Genomic DNA, 25,022 nt, shown 5'->3' with positions numbered 1-25,022 from the left:
TTGTTATGGCTAGGCTTCTATAGACCATAGGGCCGATAGCCTAGTATCAACCTATGAACTTTACACCAAGGTCCCATCTGCCTGATTTGGCAGTAGCTCAGATGGGTGTACAAGATCCCATGGAACTTGTGAAAAAAGCAATGGGTGGATTTCACCAGTGACCTAGCCAAATTTCCGTTAGTCAGTATGAATACCATTTTAGGCTCCCAGAAAAGAGGCGATAGATCTATTGAGACTAACCCAGTCAAAGTAAGATAAATAAATACATTTCAGTAATGCACTGGACAGACCTAAGAAAGCTCTTAAGTCAGACAGAAAACTACACAAGCTTTTGGATAACTAGGATCTGCAGTGTAAACAGAAGGTAGGGAACGGGACAGATCAGGTGGACCAAAGGGTCCCAATCTGCTAACAGAATCAATGCTGGCATGGTGCCAGCTCCACAGCATAGATGCTTTAGTTTTGACTACTCTCCAGATGTCAGCAAAGTCCACTGCAAGACTGCCACCTGGAAAAAGGTCTAAGTGCACAGCTCCTGTGCTAAGGAATCAGGGGAATATTGTCCCAAAAAGTGACCAGCACTATAACTGAGGATCACTGAAGGGCACTTACAATGACCCACCAAACTAGACATTCCATTACTCTTTCCAGGCAATGGAAGAGTGTTAGGACAATGCAAACCAGTTCCTAATCTCCCTGTTCCAGTGGCCTACAATGCCTAGACGTCCAGATGAGAAAACGGACTGAGAGGAGGATAGCAAGATTATGGTCACCAGTGTGGGGGGGGGGGTGATACAGTTAACATACTTACTTAAAATTGTGTATGTTTTTTATAATATAATGAAGTATAAAGTTCTATGCTTCAGGGCTGTAGACATGGACTAGAGGTCCGGGATAAAGCAGAGGATAAAGGGAGTAGATTTACAGAATATGACGGAGGAAAAAGATCTGCAAGTGATTATGTTTAAACTCAACCAAGTTACCAGAGTATAAACAAGATGTACTAAAGGCATGAACTTGATGGAAGAAGAAGGCATGTCACTCTCCAGTGGTCAAGATGCTGGCAAAATTACACGTACAGCACTGTGCATCACTCCAGATGCTTTATAGTGGGTCATCAAGCAGATGGACAGCTTCCAGAAAAGAAACACTGCAAAGTCCAGAGGACAAGAAGTTGGAGAATAAAAGACTGAAGGGCTGCACAGCATGTACACTGATGAAGGACAGAAACACTGCAATGTCCAGAGGACAAGAAGCTGCAGAATGAAAGGCTGAAGGGATGTACAGCATGTACACTGATGAAGGACAGAAACACTGCAATGTCCAGAGGACAAGAAGCTGCAGAACGAAAGGCTGAAGGGATGTACAGCATGTACACTGGTGAAGGACAGAAACACTGCAATGTCCAGAGGACAAGAAGCTGCAGAACGAAAGGCTGAAGGGATGTACAGCATGTACACTGGTGAAGGACAGAAAGAATCATGAAGACGTATGATATCAGCTACTGAGTGACGCATCATTTTATGAAGGACAGAGTTCAGGACACAGACCGCAACTAGAAACGGACCGCAACTAGAAACATTTATGTCTGCCTTCGGTCCTTTTCAATAAGCTGATGGAGAGCGTGTGTGGTGTACAGTATATGCCAACAAAGAAGACAGCACTGACAGTGGAACAAGTGAACTACTGCAGTGGCCGAGTTAACCCCCAAAACAGAAAGCAATCCTCTGCTAGCTCCCTGAAAAGGCTCAGTTACTTACAAATAAAAATACAAATGCTTGGTCATACGTCAACAGCTATATTTAGTACAATGGTGACAGATACTACTAAGCACTGAGTTAGGATGCTTCTTGTGAGGCTGTAGCACTCGATACTATAATTAACAGTCATGCAGGTAAGGTCGATACTTACAGGTAGACAGGCACGAAGTGCACCTCTGTGAAACCTCTCCATGTTTAACATCGGCCGAAACATCCGGATTTTTTTATCAACACATCTGTATGCCTTTAATCCTTCAAAGAGCTGGAAACAAACAAGAAAATGTTATTTCTTTTTCAGTGTAAGCATACTAACAAGACTGCAAAAGTAGTAGCCACGCACAAAGGTAGTTTTGCTGATTATACTGTCTGTGCTCTACCAACTCCATTTAGCACCTTTTCATATTTTTTAAACCTTCATTATTCACCTACTGTATCTGTTTTAAGGGTGATCGGAGATCACTGGTCTAGTTAAAAAGAGAGATGGAGTATAACTAAATGTGAGAGGAGCAGTGTAACTAAATGTGAGAGGAGCAGTGTAACTAAATGTGAGAGGAGGATAAGAATTCTAACTCAGCCCCCCAGAATTAACCTTGTAAAGTAGTTCACACCTTCAGCTTGTGTGTGATATCGCCAGATCACCTTCAAAATCAGCACCCTGGTAGAGGAAGTACACAAACAGAAAATAAAAAATGGAGATATACACTGGAGTGAAAAACATCTGATTTTCACAATGTGACATAATACAGACTCCCAAAACAAATACATATGCAAAAACTCCTCTGTGTGTGTGAACTGTTCACACACACACACACACACACACACACACACACACACACACACACACACACACACACACACTATAGTTTGAAAAAAATGGAAACAAGAAACTTTCAGTGCTTTCATCTCTTTAATAATGTCAAGACTTCAATAGTACAATTTTACATAAGTTCATTGTGCCTTAAAGAACATCCATATTCTTCACATGACACACCTCCATCAACAAAAAGACTAGGTAAGCACACACTTCTTATAAGCCCAGAAGGAAAATCTGTTCCATTTACTCTTGTATAATTTTCTAGTAGTTTGTTTCTGGAAAGTGGATAAAACTGGAACAATTCTGGCAGGTAAGGATGAATTACTGGACATCACTGGAAATGGAGAAACCACGTGGTTCGTCTGAGGGAGTGGATCTTTGTTTGACATAAAAGATGCACCTGGGGATCTAGTAACCTTGGAGAACAAGTTACATGTGGTCAGAACACTATGGAATCCTATTTTCGCAGGCCACAAAGGAGCTATGAGAATAACTTTTCCCTTGTATAGAGATGATTTCTGTAGAAGCTTTGCCATTAGTGTGAGGAGAAAAAAGTAGGGATATACTTGAATTCCTCTTTGTCTGCAAAATGCAATTACTGGTACCAGGCATTTTGTGAAGACCCTGGGCACAGTAGATAAGCCAAAGGGCAGTGCAGAGAATTGGTAATGCATTGAGCCAGCTAGGAATCTGAGGTATCTTCTACAAGATTGTCTGATTGGGACATGTAGGTATGCCTCTTTTAGGTCCATAATTACGAGCCAAGCCTTCTTGCCCAGCATGGGCAGTAGCTGCTGTAGAGTCAACATCTTGAATTTTGGAACTTCCAGAAACGTATTTAGTATAGACAGGTCCAGTATTGGCCTCCAGGTTTTGTCCTTCCTGGGTACTAGGAAAAGTCTGGAGTAAAATCCTTGCCCTGCTCTTGTTGTGGTACTTGCTGAATGACCCTCATGTCCATGAGGGCTGTAATTAGTTTTTGCGCCTCTGCCCACTGATTGTGTGCCAGGCCTGGCATACCTTTTGATCTTGATAGAGTGTGAAAATGGAACCTGTAGCCTTGGGACACTATGTTCAGGACCTATTTGTCTTGGGTAATCATTTGCCAATTTGATGAAAAAAGTGCTAGTTTTCCCCCTAAGGGGGATGCCAAAAAAAAAGTACTTGGATCTGGCAGAGGAAAGTCATTGGGATTGTTTCCTGTAAGGTTGTGATTTGTCTTCTCTGCTTTTGGAGGTAGGAGCACCCCATTGTTTAGGCCTGTATGAGTTTTGGGGCTGAGCTCTGCTTCTGGGACGCCTGTATCTGCCTCTTTGTGGACTGTCTGACACTGGAAAGGACCAATTTTTAGAAGGCCAGTTCCTGCTAAACCTGGGTGGCTGTACCTGTAAGAAATCCTTGACTATCTGCATGGATTTTGCTTTATCCTCCATTTTTTTCAAAACCTCTTCTGCTTTAGTACCAAACAAAGTATCATGCTGCAATGGTGCATCTAATAATTTTGCTTTAACATGATCAGGCAGATTATGTTCCTTTAACCAAGCATGTCTTCTAATAACAGAACCTGTGACAGCGGTCCTGCACGAGGCCTCCAGTGAATCATAACCACATTACAAAGTATGCTTTCCCACTTGTTCAGCTGCATGCAATAAATCCTGCAATTCCTTGTTCTCTGAATTTTCAGTATTTGTCAACAATTTCTGTTTAAACAGTGACATTAAGTATTGCTGATATTTAAGCATATGAAACTGACAATTTAAAACCCTTACAGCCAAGGTAACAGAAGTGCATAATTTTTTCCCTGATCTGTCTAGAGCCCTAGAATCCCTATCAGAGGGGACAGGGTTTTTTGCAGTGGAGGCTTTAACCCCTTTGGGACCCTGAGATATAGTTTCTGGATCAGCATCAGGGTTTTTATATTAGAATTTATGAGAATCCGGAACCCTGTAGTATCTGTCTGGCTTAGCAGGTGCAGGGGGTAGAGTCAGGGGACAGTCCGGACACTGAAAATACATCATCTACAATGCCTAAAACAGGTGGAATAGCAAGGGGTCTGTGCTGAGGAAGTAGCAGAAAGTCTCTGAGCCTTTTCTTAGATTCAGAATAATCTTGGCTCTCCCAGTGGAAATGCTCCCTCATGGTATGCAGGGTTTCCCCCAAAAGAATAATCCTCAGGAGGAGAGGCTGAAGGAATGGATTCTTCAGCATCAGAATCGTCATAGGGAAGCATGGAATAATCCTGTTCAGAAGAGGAATCAGGGGAAATAGAAACCTGATCAGAAGAATAATACTCTGTCTCTTGCCTAGGCCTCTTATCAGGCAGGGGATGGGAGCCCCTGATCAAAGTAATTAGGTCTTCGGCCATTTTGAGCATCTGTTTTTTAGGCATGGTAGACTGAGTAGGAGAATGCTGTACTTGTTTCTTTGTCTTTAGAGCTGCTTTAGTCTTTGAAGCTGAAGATGGCTTAATATATAGTTGTGCAGGTCTGAAGACACCCTCAGAAGCCGATGCCTGCTCAGCGGCTCTGGGCCCATCTGAGGGAATGATTTCCGAGTGTCCAATACCTTGAGTATCCAGAGGCCCAGTCGGCTCCACGTGGGAGTCAGAAGAGGCCTGTGGCTCTGAGGTAGCGGGCGCCAGGGGCTGCGAAAACACCTCATTGAGAACTGGCGACTTGCCTAGTAGAGGCCTCGTCGTCAGTTTTGGACCTCGGATGCCTATCCTTTTCCTTGTCCTTGCGTTTTTTGTAAACTCCGGTCGTCGGCTGTTCTGCCGGCATTATATAATTAAATCTTCGGCCAAAGTAATGAAATGCAAAATCGAACTGACGCTTAATAGTGCGTTGGTTAAATCTAGCACAAAACTGACAGCTAGCAACGTTGTGATCAGGGCCTAGGCAAGGAATACAGTAAGAGTGAAAATCCTTATGAGGTATTTGCTTCCCACAAGAAATACAATTGTTAATTTTTTCTGACATTGGTCTGGAGCAAGAAAGAAGTTTCCCCAATGGGGTACTTAGCTTTGATGAAGACTTCGGTTCTGAAATTCAGATTTGAAAATCTCAGGAGTCGGCCGACTGGCACTTGCGAACTGCTTTTGCTTCGGCCACCGTGCAGCAAGAAAGACTGAAGAAAATGGCGTCGGCTGCATCTTTTATACCCCTGGTGCACTGACGTCAGGGAAGAGGCTACAGCAACCGATGCCGGACCTAGACTTTGGAATTCTGGCTGACTGAGGGCAGCCTGCCAGCAGGATAACCCAAGAGTAATGACTGCAACAGTGAAACACGATGAACATCCAGGAATAGTTAATGGGGAACCCAAGCCCAATGAATTCAAAGCCAGACTGTTAGGCAGGTTGCAAAGCACAAGTTACCCCACTAAGAAAGGTGAAAGAATACACATATATAACATCTGATATCTGTGGTAGTGTTCAAGTGAAATTCATAAACACAGGTGTAGCAGCACAAATCTTGCTGACCAGACAAAGCCAGGTAAGTTGCTCCCATATTTATAGATTCAGTAATGCAAATTCCTCATAGCACTACATCTAATAAAAAAGAGAATCTGCATGACTATGATCTACTAGGCAGTTTGAACAACTGCTCAGATAAGCATCCTATCAACCAGCACTAGTATGCAAGAGGGACCTGGCAGATCACACAGAGTCACACATCACATGCACACCCAGAAAAAGACACACAAATACTCTCACACACAATCTGCATACTATACTACTCCAGATGCTATCAGACAGGGGAGACTAATCACAGCAGACTTTCTACACAGCACAAGCCTTTTTAATCTGTCTCCCCTGTTCAATTACAATCACATCAACACACATTTATACACCCTTACACAGACACTCAAGTATGTCTGTACACACACACACACACACACACACACACAAACACACAAACACACACACCAGTATACCTTGTCATCTCACTCATCCACTACCTGGGATGATAAAGCTGCCCAAGTTTTTTCGGTGTGTTTTCTCCCACTGAAATGCCATGTTGTACACATATGAAGTGGCATACACACTTGCTCGTATTTTGTGCACTGTCCTGCACAAAAACAGCAGAATACAATATGGATGCACAAGCCAGTGCATTTCTTTGTGCCGGTCCCAAGCCCGGATAAATGGGGAGGGTTGCGTCAGGAAGGGCATCTGGCGTAAAATTTTGCCAAAACATACATGCAGAAAACAGTAAAGAAATTCATACCGGATCGGTCGAGGCCCAGGTTAACAACGACCGCCACCAGTACTGTTGGTCAACAGGGTGCTGGCAGAAATTGGGCTGCTGTTGGCCGAAGGAGGAGAAGAGGGGGAAGGCATGCCCGAAGGCAGGTAACGGCTAGGACTGTGATAGTGAGGGTCGGAACTTTGAATGTTGGCAGTATGACTGTTATAGGGAGAGAGCTAGCTGATATGATGGACCGAAGAGCGGTTGGTATATTGTGTGTGCAAGAGACCAGATGGAAGGGGAGCAAGGCTAGGTGTATCGGAGGTGGTTTCAAATTGTTTTATCATGGTGTGGATGGGAGGAGAAATGGTGTAGGCATTATCCTGAAGGAACAGTATGCTAAGAGTGTTTTGGAGGTGAAAAGAGTGTCGGATAGAGTGATGTTTATGAAGCTGGAAATTGATGGTGTGATGATGAATGTTATTTGTGCATATGCTCCACAAGTTGGGTGTGCGATGGATGAGAAAGAAAATTTTTGGAGTGAGTTAGATGAAGTGGTGATGACTGTACCCAAGAGTGAGAGACTGGTGATTGGAGCAGATTTCAATGGGCATGGTGATGAAGGGAACAGAGGGGATGAAGAAGTGATGTGTAGGTATGGTGTTAAGCAAAGGAATGCAGAAGGTCAGATGGTAGTGGATTTTGCGAAAAGGATGGACATGGCTGTGTTGAATACGTATTTTAACAAGAGGGAGGAGCATAGGGTGACATACAAGAGTGGAGGAAGATGCACACAGGTGGATTATATCCTATGTAGAAAGGCCAGTCTGAAGGAGATTGGAGAATGTAAAGTGGTGGCCGGGGAAAGTGTAGTTAGGCAGCATAGGATGGTGGTTTGTAGGATGACATTGGTGGTCAAGAAGAGGAGGATGAGTGTGAGGGCAGCACCAAGGATCAAATGTTGGAAATTGAAAAAGGGTAATTGTGATGTGATGTTCAGGGAAGAGTTAAGACAGGCACTGGGTGGCAGTAAAGAGTTAATGAATAGCTGGGTAACTAAAGCAGAGCTAGTAAGAGAGACGGCTAGAAAGGTGTTTGGTGTGACATCTGGAAAGAGGAAGGAGGACAAGGAGACCTGGTGGTGGAATGAAGAAGTACAGGAGAGTATACAGAGAAAGAGGCTGGTGAAGAAGTGGGATTGTCAAAGAGATGAAGAAAGTAGACAAGAGTATAAGGAGATGAGGTGCATGACAAAGAGAGAGGTGGCAAATGCTAAGGATAAGGCATATGAAGAGTTGTATAAAAGGTTGGACACTAAGGAGGGAGAAAAGGACCTGTACCGATTGGCTAGACAGAGGGACCGAGCTAGTAAAGATGTACAGCAGGTAAAGGTGATAAAGGATAATGAGGGAAACATACTCACAAGCAAGGAGAGTGCATTGAGCAGATGGAAAGAGTACTTTGAGGGGCTGATGAATGAAGAGAATGAGATGGAGAAAAGGTTGGATGATGTGCGGATAGTGAATCATGAACTGCTGTGGATTAGCAAGGAGGAAGTAAGGATAGCTATGAAGAGGATGAAGAACGGAAAGGCTGTTGGTCCTGATGACGTACCTGTGAAAGCATGGAGGTGTTTAGGTGAAATGGCAGTGGAGTTTTTAACTAGATTGTTTAATGAAATCTTGGAAAGTGAAAGGATGCCTGATGAATGGAGAAAAAGTGTTTTGGTACCAATTTTTTAAGAATAAGGGTGATGTAACTACAGAGGGATTAAAATGATCAGTCATAGCATAGCATGAAGTTATGGGAAAGAGTAGTGGAAGCTAGGTTAAGAAGGGAGGTGATGATTAGTGATCAGCAGTATGGTTTCATGTCAGGAAAGAGCACTACAGATGCGATGTTTGCTCTGAGAGTGTTGATGGAGAAGTACAGAGAAGGTCAGAAGGAGTTGCATTGTGTCTTTGTGGATTTAGAGAAAGCATATGACAGGGTGCCTAGAGAGGAGTTGTGGTATTGTATGAAGAAGTCGGGAGTGTCAGAGAAGTATGTAAGAGTGTTACAGGATATGTACGAGGGTAGTGTGACAGCGGTGAGGTCTGCGGTGGGAGTGACAGATGCGTTTAAGGTGGAGGTGGGATTACATCAAGGATCAACTCTGAGCCCTTTCTTATTTGCAATGGTGATGGACAGGTTGACAGACGAGATCAGACAGGAGTCCCCGTGGACTATGATGTTTGTAGATGACACTGTGATCTGTAGTGAGAGTAGGGAACAGGTGGAGGAGACCCTGGAGAGGTGGAGATATGCTCTAGAGAGAAGAGGAATGAAGGTCAGCAGGACTAAGACAGAATATATGTGTGTGAATGAGAGGGAGGATAGAGGAATGGTGAGGATGCAGGGAGTAGAGGTGGCGAAGGTGAATGAGTTTAAGTACTTGGGATCAACAGTTCAGAGTAATGGTGATTGTGGAAGAGAGGTGAAGAAGAGAGTACAGGCAAGATGGAGTGGGTGGAGAAGAGTTTCAGGAGTGATTTGTGACAGACAAGTACCAGTAAGAGTGAAAGGGAAGGTCTACAAGAGGGTAGTGAGACCAGCTATGTTATATGGGTTTGAGACAGTGGCATTGACAAAAAGGCAGGAGTCAGAGTTTGACGTGGTAGAGTTGAAGCTGTTAAGATTTGCACTGGGTGTGACGAGGATGGACAGGATTAGGAATAAGTATATTAGAGTGTCAGCCCAGGTTGGAAGGTTTGGAGACAAAGCCAGAGAGGCAAGATTACGTTGGTTTGTACATGTGCTGAGGAGGGATGCAGAGTATATTGGGAAAAAGATGCTAAGAATGAAGCTGCCAGGTAACAGGAAAAGAGGAAGGCCTATGATAAGGTTTATGGATGTGGTGAGAGAGAACATGCAGGTGGTTGGTGTGACAGAGCAAGATGTAGAGGACAGGAAGAAATGGAAACAGTTGATCTGCTGTGGCAATCCCTAACTGGAGCAGCCGAAAGAAGAAGAAAATATATATATATAAAATCACTTCCATTCAGCAATTTACCCTACACAGTAGTGTATTGTGATACTAATGTACTCAGTTAGCATATCCCATACTCTCTCACCATAGCATTCAGAAGCAGTGCTAAATCTCACCCTGCCTAGTATATCAGAGCCTTGCTACTGGGTAACAAGACCATCTACAAATTGGGATAGCCATGCCTAGAATGCAAAGCAACTAACACACATTTGTGTATTAAGCAAACTGACTAAGAATTCAAGACATTTTAAGAGATCCAAACATCATCATTAACCATCATTACTATCACAGCACAAGCATGTTAGAAAACCAGTATCCATTGTAATAGCAAGTGTGTCATAAGCCAGAAAACACAATGTCGATTACAGAAGAGCAAGTCATCAAACAGCTGGAAAATTAAACAAGTTCCATAAACTTTCTACTCCGGTTATAAAAATCCCCACTAAAAGGGGTTTGCAAATGCTAATAGCTGATCAACAACCACTTGACATATAGACTTGTTTGCAGTTTACAAACATTAAAACATAGGATCATAGGAAGCTGCTCGGCTAATGACCCTAGGGCTTTTGCAAGCCGAGCCAAGTTTACCCTTGTTTCCACGATCAGCACCTATTGCCCCTGTCCAAGAGAGAAAAGTACAGTTTTGTACCTACCATAAATGTAGATGTTCGAAGATCCACATTGCTGACAACAACTAAACAACCAACCAGCCTAACACCAAAAAATGTACAATATATACAATATGAAACTGTACTATGTTCTTCATCTCACATTGCTGCAGTCCTAACACTTGGGTAGAATCCCAAAGCAGAGAGGAGGGAGGAACTATAATAAAGAAGAATGAAGCAGAAGCTGCCATGCCCTGCACAACACAGCAGTGGGCCCCTGGATTGGAGTTTAGAGGTGGAAGGTGGTAATGGCCTATCCCAGCTGGAATCTCTTTGCCATGATGGGAATAACAGAAAGCGCACAAAGCAAAAGAAACTAATAACTGCTGAGATTGTCTGAACCCCTTTAGTTCTGTCCAAATAATATCGCAAACTGCCTGTGTAATAAAGTGTGCAAAAAAAATCTTTTCCCTTTAGTTTGGGGCATAAAATAAAAAGTAGGGCAAGAGTTTGGTTTGGTTTAAAGCCAAGAAGAAACCACTTTAGGCATAAAGGAAGGATTAGTAAGATACCCTTATCTTATGGAAAAATTAGAAAGGCTCAACTGCCAAAGGGCCTGGAATTCAGAAACCTTCTTGCAGAGAGGTAATGGCCAACAAAAAGTAGTCTTCCATGAAATAATTCAACTCAGCAGTAGCTAGCAGCTCTCAAAAAAGTAAGGGAGTGTGTTCCCAAACAAAAATTGAGATCCCAAGCAGGAGTAGAGCAGGTAGTAGGGGGGTTCTTATCCCCCTAAGAAATTGCTTGAAGAAAGGATGAGAAACAATGAAACAATGGTGGGTCATAATCAATCATAGTGAGCTGAGCTGTGCAGCAAATCAGAGAGAGAAGAACCTTTGTCCACTTGTCCAAAAAATAACAGAAGAAGATGAAAAAGAGCCAGGCTCAGGCTCAGAAACATCTTAGCTGCAGCTGCAAAAAAAAAAAAAAAATCTTCCATTTATCTTATTCATTTTGTTGTAGGCCTTCTAGCTTCCAAAAAAACATCCAAAAAAAAACTTGTTGTGAGGTGGAATGGTTTAAAACAGAATATGCCATGCTGTTAGTGAAGAGAGCTGTTAGGTGAAAGAGCAAAAAGATTGTCCTGACTGTCCAGACTGATGAACAACAGCAAAGGAACCAAAGGCAAAGGCAAGGCTCAGACTTCTCAGTAATGGGTACTCAGTGCGAGGGCCAATCTGAGCCTCAAAATCATCCTTGGCTTGTCCTGTCTGACCTCTTTGAGTGCCTTTGTACCTTTGGGAGGAGAGGTGGAGGGGCATACACATGAAGATTTGAACATTTGAAGATTTTTCCAACTGAGCATCCACTTTGGGATATGAAGATCCAGTTTCACTTCGTGGGGATCCGATTTTGTCTGCTTAACACATCTGCTAAGGAGTTTCTGTCTGTGGGCAAAACCTTGCTGCCTGACTTACTTAGTTGTAAACTGCAGCCTCCCACAAAATCATTTGATGTACCACATGACAGTTGTGTTGTCTGTTAGAATCAACACCTGCCCTGGAAGAAGTAAATCCTTGAAGAATTAAAACAAACTGGACTGCTAACAACTAACCTTCATTGATATGTAGATGTTGTAGTAGTCTGGGGCCACTGTCTTGTATCGCCTTGTTTAGGTGACATTCCTGGAGCCCACCACAAAAATTCTTTTTGATGCAAGGTATTATTTGAAATGACAGTGTCAGATCCTGGCAGTGCTGTGTCATACATTTTTGAGATATGTATTGTCCTTCTATGTATGCAGTTTGGCATTGGGAAGCACCAGAATACAAGATGCCATGAACCCTAAGGCTTTGAGGACTGTCCATAGTTGATGGAAGTAAAGGGAAGACTCTTTTTGTTGTCCCGGGGTTAAAAAGGCCATCTGATGCTGTATTCAGTCTCACCACTCACACCCAGAAAGCAGAGAGGGTTTGAGACTGGAAGGATAGATCTGTATTCCTTTTTAGCTGAAAAGAAGCTACTGGACCATCTGTCTTGGGTGATCAAACTCCAATTTTCTTGAAAAGTGCCAATCTTGGAGAACTCCCTGTTCTAGGCCTGAAAAGCCCTGACCTCTGTCACCCTTTAGTAGGCCAATTTCTACTAAACTTTGGAGGCTGAACCTGCAAAAAATCTTTAGTCAGTCTAGACTAGACCTTCTTTTTTCTTCTTTTTCTTTAAACCCTCAACCAGGCATGCCTGCTAAGAACAGAAACATGCACTAAATCTTGTAACATCAACCTTAGATTTCAACTGTGAGAGGAGATAATTTTGATATTTCAACATGTGAAACTGGCAATTCAAAGCTCTCATGGCTAGAGTGGAAGAAGTAAACTTTCTTTCCCCATCTATCCAAGGCCCTTGACAACAGAAGCCTTAACACCCTTAGGCCCCTGGCTAAACAGTTCTGGGTCTGCCTAGGACTCTTAAAAGATACTTAGTTTAAGAGGAGCAGGAGGCAAAGAATCACATTCAGAACAGGAGGTATAGCTAAAGGCCTATGCTTCCCTAAGGAATCAGAGAAATCCTGACCTTCCCATTTAAAATGCTCTCATGGGGGAAGGGGTCTCTGAAAAAAAAATCCTCAGGAGGAGAAGCAGAAGGAGTAGAATCATCCACATCAGAATCAGAATAATGAGAATACTCCTGCAAGTCTTCAGCCAAAGACGGCACAGAACCTGAAGAACTAGGAGGGACACCCACAGAAGCGACACCTTAGGAAGGGAGGGAGTACAGTTATTTGAGAAGCCCTACAGCCTGACCTGCCTCCTGGGAGGCCACATCCTGTAAAACAAAGTTTCTTTTAACTGCCTTGTCCTTGCGGCTTCTTTGAGGAAGCCGGCGTCGGGGCGGCCGGCGGCATATACACCGTCCCAAACAAGGTATACACAAATTATGGTAATATCTGTTTCCCACAAAAACATAGTTATTACTTTTTCTGACATCCGTAAACCACTGAGGCAAATATTTCTGATATTCGAAGTGTTAGGACTGCAGCAATGTGAGATGAAGAACATCAGGTGGAACTCCCGAGGTGAATTTATGGTAACCCATCTAATCACCCATATTACATTTTTAGTTTACATATATTAAAATGTATAACAGATTAAGAAATACAGCTGAGCACCACAAAACATATTCTAAGTATAAGATCAGTATATATGGAACTGCTCTGTAATGCAGTATGACAAACAGAAGAATCCTTAGAAACATAATACAAATGAACTTGAAATAAACTTAAATTGCAAACATCAGCTTCAAATATAGTCCTACATGTTAGATTAAAAAAATAATAATTTGCTGATTTCAACAGAAAGTAATAAGCAGTTTGGAAGGAATTAAACTTTACTTCGATAAGAATCCTCTTATACTGTGCTAAAACGTCATACGACAACAACACTCATAGGTTCATAGGTAGGTACTAGGCTATCGGCCCAAGGGCTTATGTAAGCCTAGCCAACAAGGATCCCTGGCTTATGCTACCCAAGAAAGTTATTTTCCTGTGCCACTGCCGAGCAGAGACACAGAAGTGATCCCCGGGGTGTATTTCCTATTTCCCATCCACTCATCAAGATTTTTCTTGAACAGTGCTAATGAAGAACTTTGCTTGACATAGATGGGTAGCTTGTTCCAGAGTATGGGAAGTCTCTCAGACAGTAATCTATCCCTCCAGCATGTCCTGTTTATTGTGGTGACAAGGTTTAGGTCCCTAGAGCGTGTAACTCGGAGGGATTGGGATTTCTTTAGGTGTAGCATGTCCAACAGCTCTGGGTTTGACATAGCTTTATATGCTAGGCAGAGATCACCTCAGAGTAGGTGATAAGCTACGGAGTAAAGCTGGAGTTTTTTGAGGCGGTGAGTGTAGGGCATTTGTTTGAGACCAGTAATCCTCTTTGTGAGGTACTTCTGTGGCCTTTCCAGCTGCTGCAGATGTCCAGTGAGGTACATTCCAAAAGGGGCATTGTACTCTAAAGTGGGTCTAATGAGTGTCGAGTAGAGGTGAACAATGACCTCTTTTTTCCTGGATGAGAACCTTTTTATGATGAGGTGTACCACGTAGAAGGACTTCCTGACTACTGTGGCGATGTAACTATCAAAGGAGAGACTACTGTCCACCTGGGTCCCAAGGTCTCTTATCACGCATTCAGTGTTAAGTAGATTGCTGCCTATGTGGTAGTTCATGGGTACAGAGTTTTTACCAAAGGGGATGACACTGCACATTTTGGCATTGAGCTTGAGGCCATGGCTCTGACACCAGGCATCTGTCTCAGTGAGGCCCTTCTGTAGGATGTCCACATCATTTGGGGACTTGACTATGGCTCCTAGTTTGCAGTTATCTGTGAAATTCGTTAGCCAGAGGCCTTCTGTGTTAGCTTGTACTTCAGATAAGTAGATACCAAACAGGAGAGGTCCCAGGACGGGACCCTGTGGTACTCCACTTGTCAATGCTTTGAGGTCAGATTTGGAGTCTGCAACTTTTACAGTGTGGGATCTGTCAGTGAGCCAGTTGGCAACCCATCTTGTGACGTAGGGATTTATACCTAGTTTAGTGCGTTTAGCTAAAATCCCAGAATGGGGGATGGTGTCAAAAGCCTTGGTGAGGTCAAGATAGGCTGTGTGAACCACATTACCCTCATCTGCGGCTTTGGTGACTGCCTCAAAGAAGTCGATCAGGTTTAGGAGGCATGATCTGCCTTTCCCAAACCCGAACTGGGTGGGCTCCAGAGTTTGAAGGTTACCAATATCTTTGTTTATGAGTTCCATGATGATACATTCCATGGCCTTGAAGACCAGGCTCATCAGGCTAATAGGTCAATAGCTCCTGGGATCAGTGGTGGCTCACCCTTTGTGGAGTGGGATAACTGTTGCTGTGCGCCATTCATTGGGCACAAAGCCTGATGTGAGGCTATTATTGAACATGTTGCTTAAGTGGGAAGCCAGTTCGTTCTGCAACCTGGGATGTTGTCTGGTACCATGGATGCTGTGTTTTTGGCTTTAGAGAGTGCAGCTTTTACCTGCGTAGTTGTGCTTACAGGGACTCTGCATTCTTCCTGTATAGATATGGGGGTGAGGGTGGTAACGTTAGCACTGAACCTATCTGCCAGGATGGTGGCAATATCAGTTGGTTCTGTACTTTTCTTGCCTTTGTGCTGTAACTCAGAGCAGATCTGGGTGTTGCCATTGAGATTTTGACATAGCTATAGAATGCTTTGTGGTTGTCCTTGGAATTAGTGGTGATCTTGTTTTTGTAGCTAGCTTTGGAGGATCTTATAAGGGATCTCAGCTTCTTACTGAGGCTGACCAGGGAGCTCCTCCACTCATGGGATTTTACTCTCTTTTGCAACAGTTTCTTCCCTCTGCTGTACAGTTTGTTTATGGCAGGGGACAACCAGATTGGCTTCCTTTTTTTGGAGGATAGCATCTTGGTTCCGTTTGGGATAGTGCGATCCATGCACTCGTGTAAGTGCTTATAGAGTGCATTTGCATAGGATTCAGCAGTTGTAACTGTATTGTCCATCTGAGTGGGTGTCATGAAGTTCACCACTTCTGTCTTAAGAAGCATGAAGTTGGCTTTGGAGAAATCTTTTACAGTGGTTTCCTTAATGGGGGGGTGGGGACGGGATGTGGATATCAAGGGTGATTAGCTTATGGTCAGATCGGACCAACGAGGAGTTGATTTCAGGTGTGGAACACCAGTCACTCATTTTGGCAATGACTAGGTCTAGGATATTGTTGCCCCTGGTGGGGGTGTGGATAAGTTGATCCAGGTCATTGGAGTTTATGAATTCCAGAAAGTATTGAGCTAAGGAGTTGGCACACGAGTAGTTTTCTCAGTTAATGGTGGGGTAGTTGAAGTCGCCCATTATTAGGGTGTTTGGTTGAACCCTAATATTTTCCAGTACATCAAGAAAAGAGGTGTGGGAATCCTGGGTCATGGTGGGGGATCTGTAGCAAGCTACAATTTGGATTGCAGTATTTCCCAGAGTTAGTTGCACTTGGATAATCTCAAATGTGTTATGCTGAGCAACTAGCCTGGAGGTGTGGATATCCTTAATGAATATGGACACACCTCCACCTTTGGTGTTTCAGCCCAGGTCACATGGCCGAAAAGCGTGGTATGAGTTATAGCCTGGTAGTGCAGTGGTGCTCTCTGGAGCCTTGAACCAGGTCTCAGTCACTGCACAGATATCGATGTTCTCCATTTTAAGGAGTGCCTCGAGTGAGTGCATTTTGAGATTTAGACTTCTAGCATTGAGTAGCATTACCCTTGGTTTTTGCTTGCCTGTTCCTGTTATGGTGGTGAATTTGTTATTTGAACCTTGCCTAAAAAAAGGCACTATAGAGGCAACAAGAGCCTTAGCCAGTATCCGGAATCCCAGTGGCGACAGGTGCAGGCCATCTGTGGCAAAGCATCGTGGTTTGTCGACCATGTCATCCCAAGCAGACAGATACTGGATCCCCTTAGAATGACACCAGAAGCTTAGCCAATTTTTGAAGTCAATCATTTTGTTCTTGTACTGCGGTATCACTCGGGGCGATGGCAAAATGCTACTCAGGGCTAGGGTCATACCTGCCTGGGCTACAAGATCGGAGAGCTCTTCCATGTCTCTTTTCATGTAGTCCAGGGAGGTACGTCTCAGGTAATTCACAAATACATGGAGAATCATATTTGTACTTGTTGTGGAGTGACCTGAGTGTGTGGGTTATGTGGCGGATCCTGGCACCCAACAGGCAGCTGACAGTAACCTTCTCCTTGTTTAGCCTGGTGAGTGGGACATCATTGTGCCTGACTACAGAGTCACCTACGACTAGTGTGTTGGGTACATTGTTTTGCCTTATTGGCTGTGGTTGAGTGGCAAACTGAGTCTGTGGGCTATGTGTTATTTGGGTTGTGTTGGGGGATGGAGGTTGCTTGCGTTTCTGCTTTGGAGGTCTCTGTTGCTTAGACAGATTATTACTGAGAGCCTCCGCGAATGTTTTTGTGTTACTATGTGTGGATTTTGGTGGTGTAGATTTAGTGAGACTATGTGTCACACTGTATTAAAATGTCATACGATAAGAACATTCATACTGCATTAAAGTGACATACAACAAGCACATTCATAATGCTACTACTCATCCTGGAAGACTTTAATTACCCAACCATAGACTGGAAAAACTGCTCATGCCAGAACACAAATCCCCACAGATTCCTCGATTTTATCAATGCAAATGCCTTGGAACAGCTAGTCGATGCCCCCAAAAGAGGTGATAATATCTTGGACTTGGTATTAACAAACATGAGTAACCATTGCAGCACCCCTATAGTATCATCCTCCCTGGTAATATCTGACCATAAAGCAGTCACTTTCGAAGTCACCATCTCCCCCGACCCCCTCTAGCTAGGGTCAAACAAAAAAACTTCTCTAAAGCTGATTACAACCTCCTGAGGGATGGTATAAACAGCTTCACAGCCCCCTCCCACTCTGTAGGAACTGGCACCAATATCCAAAACTACACCAAAGCACAATACGAGCATGGAATAAGGAATACCCAACAGGACAAAATCATCCTCCACAAGGAAGAGTAAACCTGTTTGGTGGACATCCGCAATAAATAAACTATATAACAATAGGAAAAAATTGCTGTCCAGCACCAAGAAGGAGCAGGTGCCCAATTGGAAGCAATCTCTCCTGTGCCTGAACAAGCAAATAAGAGCACGAGTGAAATCCTCTAAAGCAAACTTAAGAGTCCAAATTGGCCACATCTACTAGAGACAATCATAAGGCCTTCTTCACATATGTCAGCAATCTCAAAAAAAGCACCCAGACCTGTTCAGAACTGGTGGCCCAGGACACCACATACACAAATTCTGTACATACAGCCAATCTACTGGCTGACAGATTCAGTGAAAACTTTATACCTCTGCCCCATCAGTAAATCAGGACATCCCCAGTACCTGCCTCCACCCCTTATCTCTAAGGAACAGGTCATCACTGCCCTATTATAGGCAAAAAATACAGCCTCCATGGGACCCAATAACATCCCAGGCTGCATCCTACATGAACTCAGGCATGAACTTGCAGCACCATTAGGCACCCTATTCAACCAAAGCCTTAATACCAGCTTTGTCCCAGCTAAATGGAAGACAGCAACTGTCATTCCTTTACACAAATGTGGAGCATCCACTGATCTGAGACATTATAGGCCCATCAACCTAACTAGCCTGATCTGCAAGGCCATGAAACGGATTATCATTGACCTCATTAACAGGGACATTGACAACCTCCAAACACTCGACCCCACACAGTCTGGATTTGTCAAGGGGAGGTCATACCAGTTAAATCTGGTCGACTTCTTTGAGACAGTCACCAAAGCCATGGGCAAGAGGAAGATGGTGCACACTCCCTACCTTGACCTGGCCAAAGCCTTTGACACTATTCCACACTCGGACATAATAGATAAACTCTCTTCACTAGGCATCAATCCATATGTTACCAGATACGTGGCAAATTGGCTCAATTGCAGAACCCACCTAATCAAAATAGGGGAAGCTAATTCACCTCAAGCAGTAGACCCATAACGAGCGGCATACCCCAAAGATCGGTCTTGGGGTATCTGTTATTTGGGATATACTTCTTTGAGGTGCAAGTCAAAACCAGTGGGCTATGGCTGACCAAGTTTGCAGATGACTGCAAGCTGGGCACAGTCATCAATTCCCCAAGTGATGCAGACGTCCACCAAGAGGGTCTCAGCCAAACAAATGACTGGTGCCAGAACCATGGCCTCCAGCTGAATGCCACAAAATGCATCATCATTCCGTTTGGGAAGAGTGATGCCCCCACATATCACATTAATAAAAGCATCCTAAGTACACAATCAGTAGTGAGGGATTTGGGCTCCCAGGTTGATAGCAACCTGACTTTTGACCACCATGTTGCTTCCATTGTACGGAAAGCTTTCTACGCGGCCCATCTCATAAGTAATTGTATCTTATCTAGTGACAAGGATGTCATAAGATCGCTGTATTCTTCCCTTATAAGGCCAATTATTGAGTACAATACCCCCCTCGGCATGTACCTTGCAAAGCACATACAGCAGCTGGAGAGACCACAGAGGTTCCTCATCAAGAGAATCCAGGGCCTCAAATACCTACCCTACACAGATAGTCTAAAAGCCCTGTCCCTCTACTCAGTTTCTTACAGACTCCTCAGAGGTGACCTCTGTCTGGCATACAAAGCAATCTCATACCCCATCTTGATGGGACTGCTGCATATATACAAGTCAAGCTCCACTCGAGGTACCCGTACACGTGACCTCAACCTGATCTGTGATATCAATAGGACTTGCTGAGGGGACAGATTTGTGTTCCAGAGACTCCCCCATCTGTGGAATAGACTCCCTCTCCACGTCAAGCAGAGTACTACATTATCCCTTTTTAAGCACAACCTGGATAACTGGATGGGAAACAGAAAATACAGCCCTGGGATTCCCCCTGTGTCCCTGCTGGACTGGGGCATTGGGTGCTGACTTGTCTAAACATGGGCTAAAGTCTTGGCTAGGCTTATAAGGACCTCAGGGCCAACAGCCTAGTAACGTCCTATGATCCTATGCATTAAAATGGCAAATGACGAGAATGTTCATACTACATTAAAATGTCATATGACAAAAACATTCATACTGCATTGATATGCGACAAGAACATTCAAATACTTGCAGACCATTCATTTCAGCATCAGTCTTGAAAAGCATGTCAGCAAATCCATTACAGTGGAAAGCACTTATGGAAGCCATCTCCATGGCATAAAGGGATAAAGCCCTGGCTTATCGTAGGTGACCAGAGATAGATTTGTGAATCAGGATCCTGTAAGAGTTGGCTGGGACTCAGCAGCACCTGTCGGTTTGTCCGTTAGTGGCATCACTAGATATGCTCCCAGTAAGTTTCAAGACAGCCAACTTGAGCTACCATTTGTGCATTCACTCTAAATAATCTAGGGGAAACTAGTTTGCTGAAGCTCAGTTCCTTGCAGGAGGTAGGAAATGCAGGCTCGGAGAAGCTGTCAAGGGAGGGAGGGGCTACTCAAACAGGAAGATGGTAGGTCAACCTCCCCCCAAAGACCAACAAGCTAGCCCAGTCCCTACCACTACACTTTCCAGGGAATGTACAGTTGATAGGAGTGCCCAAGAATATCAGGTTCCGATTTCATTGGAAGGAATAGGCCAAATGGGCAAAGTTATTGGGGTCATCATTCAAGGTCCTGAGGGTGAAATCATTTACTTCCAGAGATGCAGCAAATACTAGCAGGATTAAGTCACACAGACTCTCTGTAAAAAGAAACACATGCCTTAGACAGAAAAACAAGTTTTCCTTTTTTTGTGAAGCAGAGTGGTGTCAGACTTAATACATTCATCGTAGGACTACAGTGGGACACTGCCGTCCTGTAGTAGAAGTGTTTTAAATAAAAGCGTTAAGGCTGTCCTGATTATATAAAGACTGAGCATGTACATTTCCTATAATTACTTAAAAATTAAATGCACTTTTTGGCAGCATGGATTTCATTACATTATTTTTGCTATTCAGAAATAAAATGCACAGCAATTCAATACGGACCTTGAAAAAAAAATTAAGTAATCTGTACACGTCGATATCTTCACACATGACACAGCTAGCGGAGTGTACTATAGTCATGATCACGACTGTCCCCCAAGGCATGTCAGATAGCAAACATATCACACAACACATTGGCTACACACACACACAAACACATTTGAGTCATTTTACCTTTAATGCTATTAGAATCATAAATTTGAAAGGATCACTTTAAACTCTTATTTGTGAATTGAACCACAGACCACCAAACGTACCATGCTATTGGCACTGCTAATGCATCAACAAGAGTCTCTGGACACAGAGGTGTTGAGTCCGTGAACACCTTTGTCCTTTCAGCAAAGAAACTGCCAGCATGTTGACTGTGGTCAAATTACACACACACACACACACACACACACACACACACACACACACACACACACACACACACACACACACAGAAACTCCCAGCATGCTGACTGTGGTCAAATTACACACACACACACAGAAACTCCCAGCATGCTGACTGTGGTCAAATTACACACACACACACACACACACACACACACACACACACACACACACACGCACACAAACTCCCAGCATGCTGACTGTGGTCAAATTACACACACACTCCCAGCATGCTGGCTGAGATCAAATTACACACACGCACACACACACACACACACACACACACACACACACACACACACACAAATCCCAGCATGCTGACTGAGGTCAAATTACACACACACAGACTCTCACACACACAAATTCCCAGCATGCTGACTAAAGTCAAATTACACACACACACACACACACACACACACACACACACACACACACACACACACACACACACACACACACACTCCCAGCATTCTGACAGAGGTCAAATTGCACACACACAAACTTACAGAGAAATTCCTCTGCTTAAGCAGTGCTAGAATCATAGGAGTGAAAGGAATATATATATATATATATATATATATATATATATATATATATATATATATATATATATATATATATATGTGTGTGTGTGTGTGTATGTGTGTGTGCGCTTTAACCACTGTCCTTCACACCAAGTCTGGGATGATTTTAATAGAGCCACGTGTTTGAGATTTCATGTGGACAATACGATTCAGAACAACACTGGCAAATTTTCTTTTTCAAACAATTATTAAATAAATTGACACACCATTTTTTATTTATAAGGGTGATAACAGTTTAAAGAATAAATTCAAATCAGGAATAATTTTGCACATTCTACATCCCAGGAGTGTACACTTTTATTCATCAGCACTGGAAAATTGTTTATGGTAAGAGAAAACTCACACAAGCAAAGGTTATTTTGACGGCAACACCTACTGAGTGGTTTATATTGTCCCATATTTTATACTGGTGACATTGACAAATCTATTAAAAAACAGACTTATGAAAATTGTTAAATGTATAAAAAGATAAAATGGTTTGGCTAAACATAGCAGCATATCTAATGACTTTAGTACATTTGTAGTTTTGGCCTTAAAAAGATTCATGTAAACATAAATGGAGACTGTAGTAACTTGTTGTTTGACAAAGAGCTATAGTGGCATTTAATCTGGAATTCTGAATTTTTACCTGTACTTAATGAAAATATTTCAATTAGTTCCGTTTCAAAACTCAAACATTATTGGTTAAATGTAATTGGTTGATTCTATAGGTGACATGATGTAAAATAGTTTATAAGAAGGTTGCCATAGTTTGTATTTTATTCTGATAAAATCTTGTTTCACTGTAAAATGAAAGCTTTTGATTTATTAAATCTTAACATTTTATTACTAAGATTTCATCCAAGTTAATCTAAGACTATAGTCATACAATAAATCCTCTGCTATTTCAGTGCAAATAAATGGAACTTTTTCTAATGTAAATTTTTAAGCAAACAAGGAGCACATTTACCTTTATAAATCCGAACAATTAATATTTAATTCAACATCATTTTCCTTTATTTTTAAAGCGCAGCAAGGACATCAACGGAAATAGTTTCCAAAACGTCTTCTTTCTTTCGGCTTTTCCCAGTTAGGGGTCACCAGAGCGGGACTCCGGTCCGCTAATGATTGGCAGTAGATTTTTATGGTGCCGAGGTGCAGCCCACTGCCCAACCTTCAACAAAGGCGCACCCATTCAAGCATGTCTTTCAAATGCCACTCGACCGCTTGGAGGACATGCAGACTCCACACAGAAGGCGCTCCAGCGGAGAATTGAACGGGAGAACCTCTTGCTGAGAGGCGACAATGCTAATACGGCTTTAATTTCCAAAACAATAGGAGTTTAAAGGTAGTGGCAAACAAGGCAAAAAGCATACAAATTGTAAACAGCCTATATACTTCTCGTCTATCTACTAAGCAATAATCTTCCATCTGTATCTCAACATGGCTTCAGACCTAAACACAGTACAACCACTTGGCCTTGTGAGTTTTACAAACCAATTTAGAAAGGACAACCAGTTTGTCTCGTCTGTCTTTCTTGATATGCCTAAGGCCTTTGACAGGGTGTCCCACCAAAAGCTACTAAATGAGCTTCCTTAAACCTAACCCAGCCAGCACTCTTCTGGTTTCTCAGCTAATTAACTGACCGCTAACAGGCAGTTAAGTGGCAAAATGAACTCTCTACCCTATTACCAGTCTCAGTAGGAGTACTGCAAGGCTTAATTCTTGGTCCACTGCCCTTCACCATATTCACCAACTGGCTCAGCACAGCCACCCAGCATGCAACCATCCTTCAGTATGCAGACGACTCCTCCCTCATATGTTCAGCTCCCTCCCTACCAGAACTCCTACAAACAACCCAACAATCTTTCCAAGACATTAAAAAATACCTCTGAGACTCAACTATATGCCTCACCAGTATTCACTAATCTCAGAAAATTAAATTTAAACAAACTGAAGTCCTGCTATAACAAAATTGCAAGATTCACTACTAACCTCCCTTACAGATCACATTACTCCACAGCACTTCACAAACTAAATTGGACTGAACAATCCAATCTCATATCCCCTCAATCAACTAACTTTCATTCATTCCATCTTTCGCCATCCAAGACAACTGTCCAGTACTCAAGAGCTTAGTGCAGCCCTACTCAAATGGCAGGGCATTACGATCCTCCAACAAACTATTACCAGTGTCCCTCATCCCTCTCTAACATAGAAGACAAGCAGGGGGGGTATTTTGTTTAGATGCTTTAATGCATAGAAACACATCAGGATGGATAGCAGCATCATAAAATACAAATGAAATGGCTAACAGACGGACCTTATATACATACATGCTTACATCTCAACAGCTAACTACAAAATGGCAGTCAGGCTCACACGTGCTCAGTATTTATACACTTGTGCAAGCCCATGGATAGCTTCTTAATACATTTATTAACATTCGTTGACCGGGAAAGTCCACTGGGTCAGAGACCCATTTTCAGTGGAGGCCCAGGGAGAAAAACTCCACAAGCAAAATACAAAGGAACACAATAATATTAAACACAATGTGACAATGTCACTGATATAACAGAAAAAAAACAGAATATATATACACACTGAAGCTATGACAGGTGAAAAATAAAACAAGAAGTTTACAATTGAACAGTAGTGTTGCATCATTTCCATCTTTGGTGAGATTCCAGTACCCTGTATAGTAAGAATACACTAATAAATGTGAAGACTGGGTTTTTGCAAAGATTTTGTCATGGTAGTATTTGGTGAAGTATATTGTTTAAGGTGGTTTGGTTTTGAGGCAGGTGCAGGATGGATTGTCTAGATAATAGGTTTTTAGAGCTGCCTTAAAAGTTTTTGGGTGGTCAATTTGGGTTATTTCAGATGGAAGTTTATTCCATAGCTTAGGTATGGTATGGGAGAACACACATTGTCCTGCTCTTTTGTTGGCTTTGGTTACTGTAAGCATCAATTTACAGGAAGATCTTAGTGTTCTAGTGGGGGTGTATGTTTGTAGGATTGAGTTAAGGGCAGGGC

At 42.9% G+C, this 25,022-nt stretch overlaps 1 protein-coding gene across 4 annotated transcripts in view; it reads right to left on the bottom strand.

Annotated features, from left to right (window-relative positions):
• LOC122791658 (branched-chain-amino-acid aminotransferase, cytosolic-like) overlaps positions 1 to 25,022 on the bottom strand; it is a 661,658-nt gene that overhangs the window by 254,657 nt on the left and 381,979 nt on the right. For all 4 annotated transcript variants that reach the window (XM_044059481.1, XM_044059478.1, XM_044059479.1 and 1 more), the window contains exon 4: positions 1,912 to 2,022. In XM_044059481.1, the coding sequence (XP_043915416.1) occupies positions 1,912 to 2,022 (111 nt within the window). The remainder of the gene's footprint in view (positions 1 to 1,911; positions 2,023 to 25,022) is intronic.

The sequence above is a fragment of the Protopterus annectens genome, chromosome 17.part0 (genome assembly GCF_019279795.1).
Source record: "Protopterus annectens isolate FY-2018-M chromosome 17.part0, PAN1.0, whole genome shotgun sequence".
Lineage (NCBI taxonomy): Eukaryota > Metazoa > Chordata > Ceratodontiformes > Protopteridae > Protopterus > Protopterus annectens.
The sequence above is the reverse complement of the archived record's forward strand: the minus strand, read 5'-3'. Positions and strand labels throughout refer to the sequence as shown.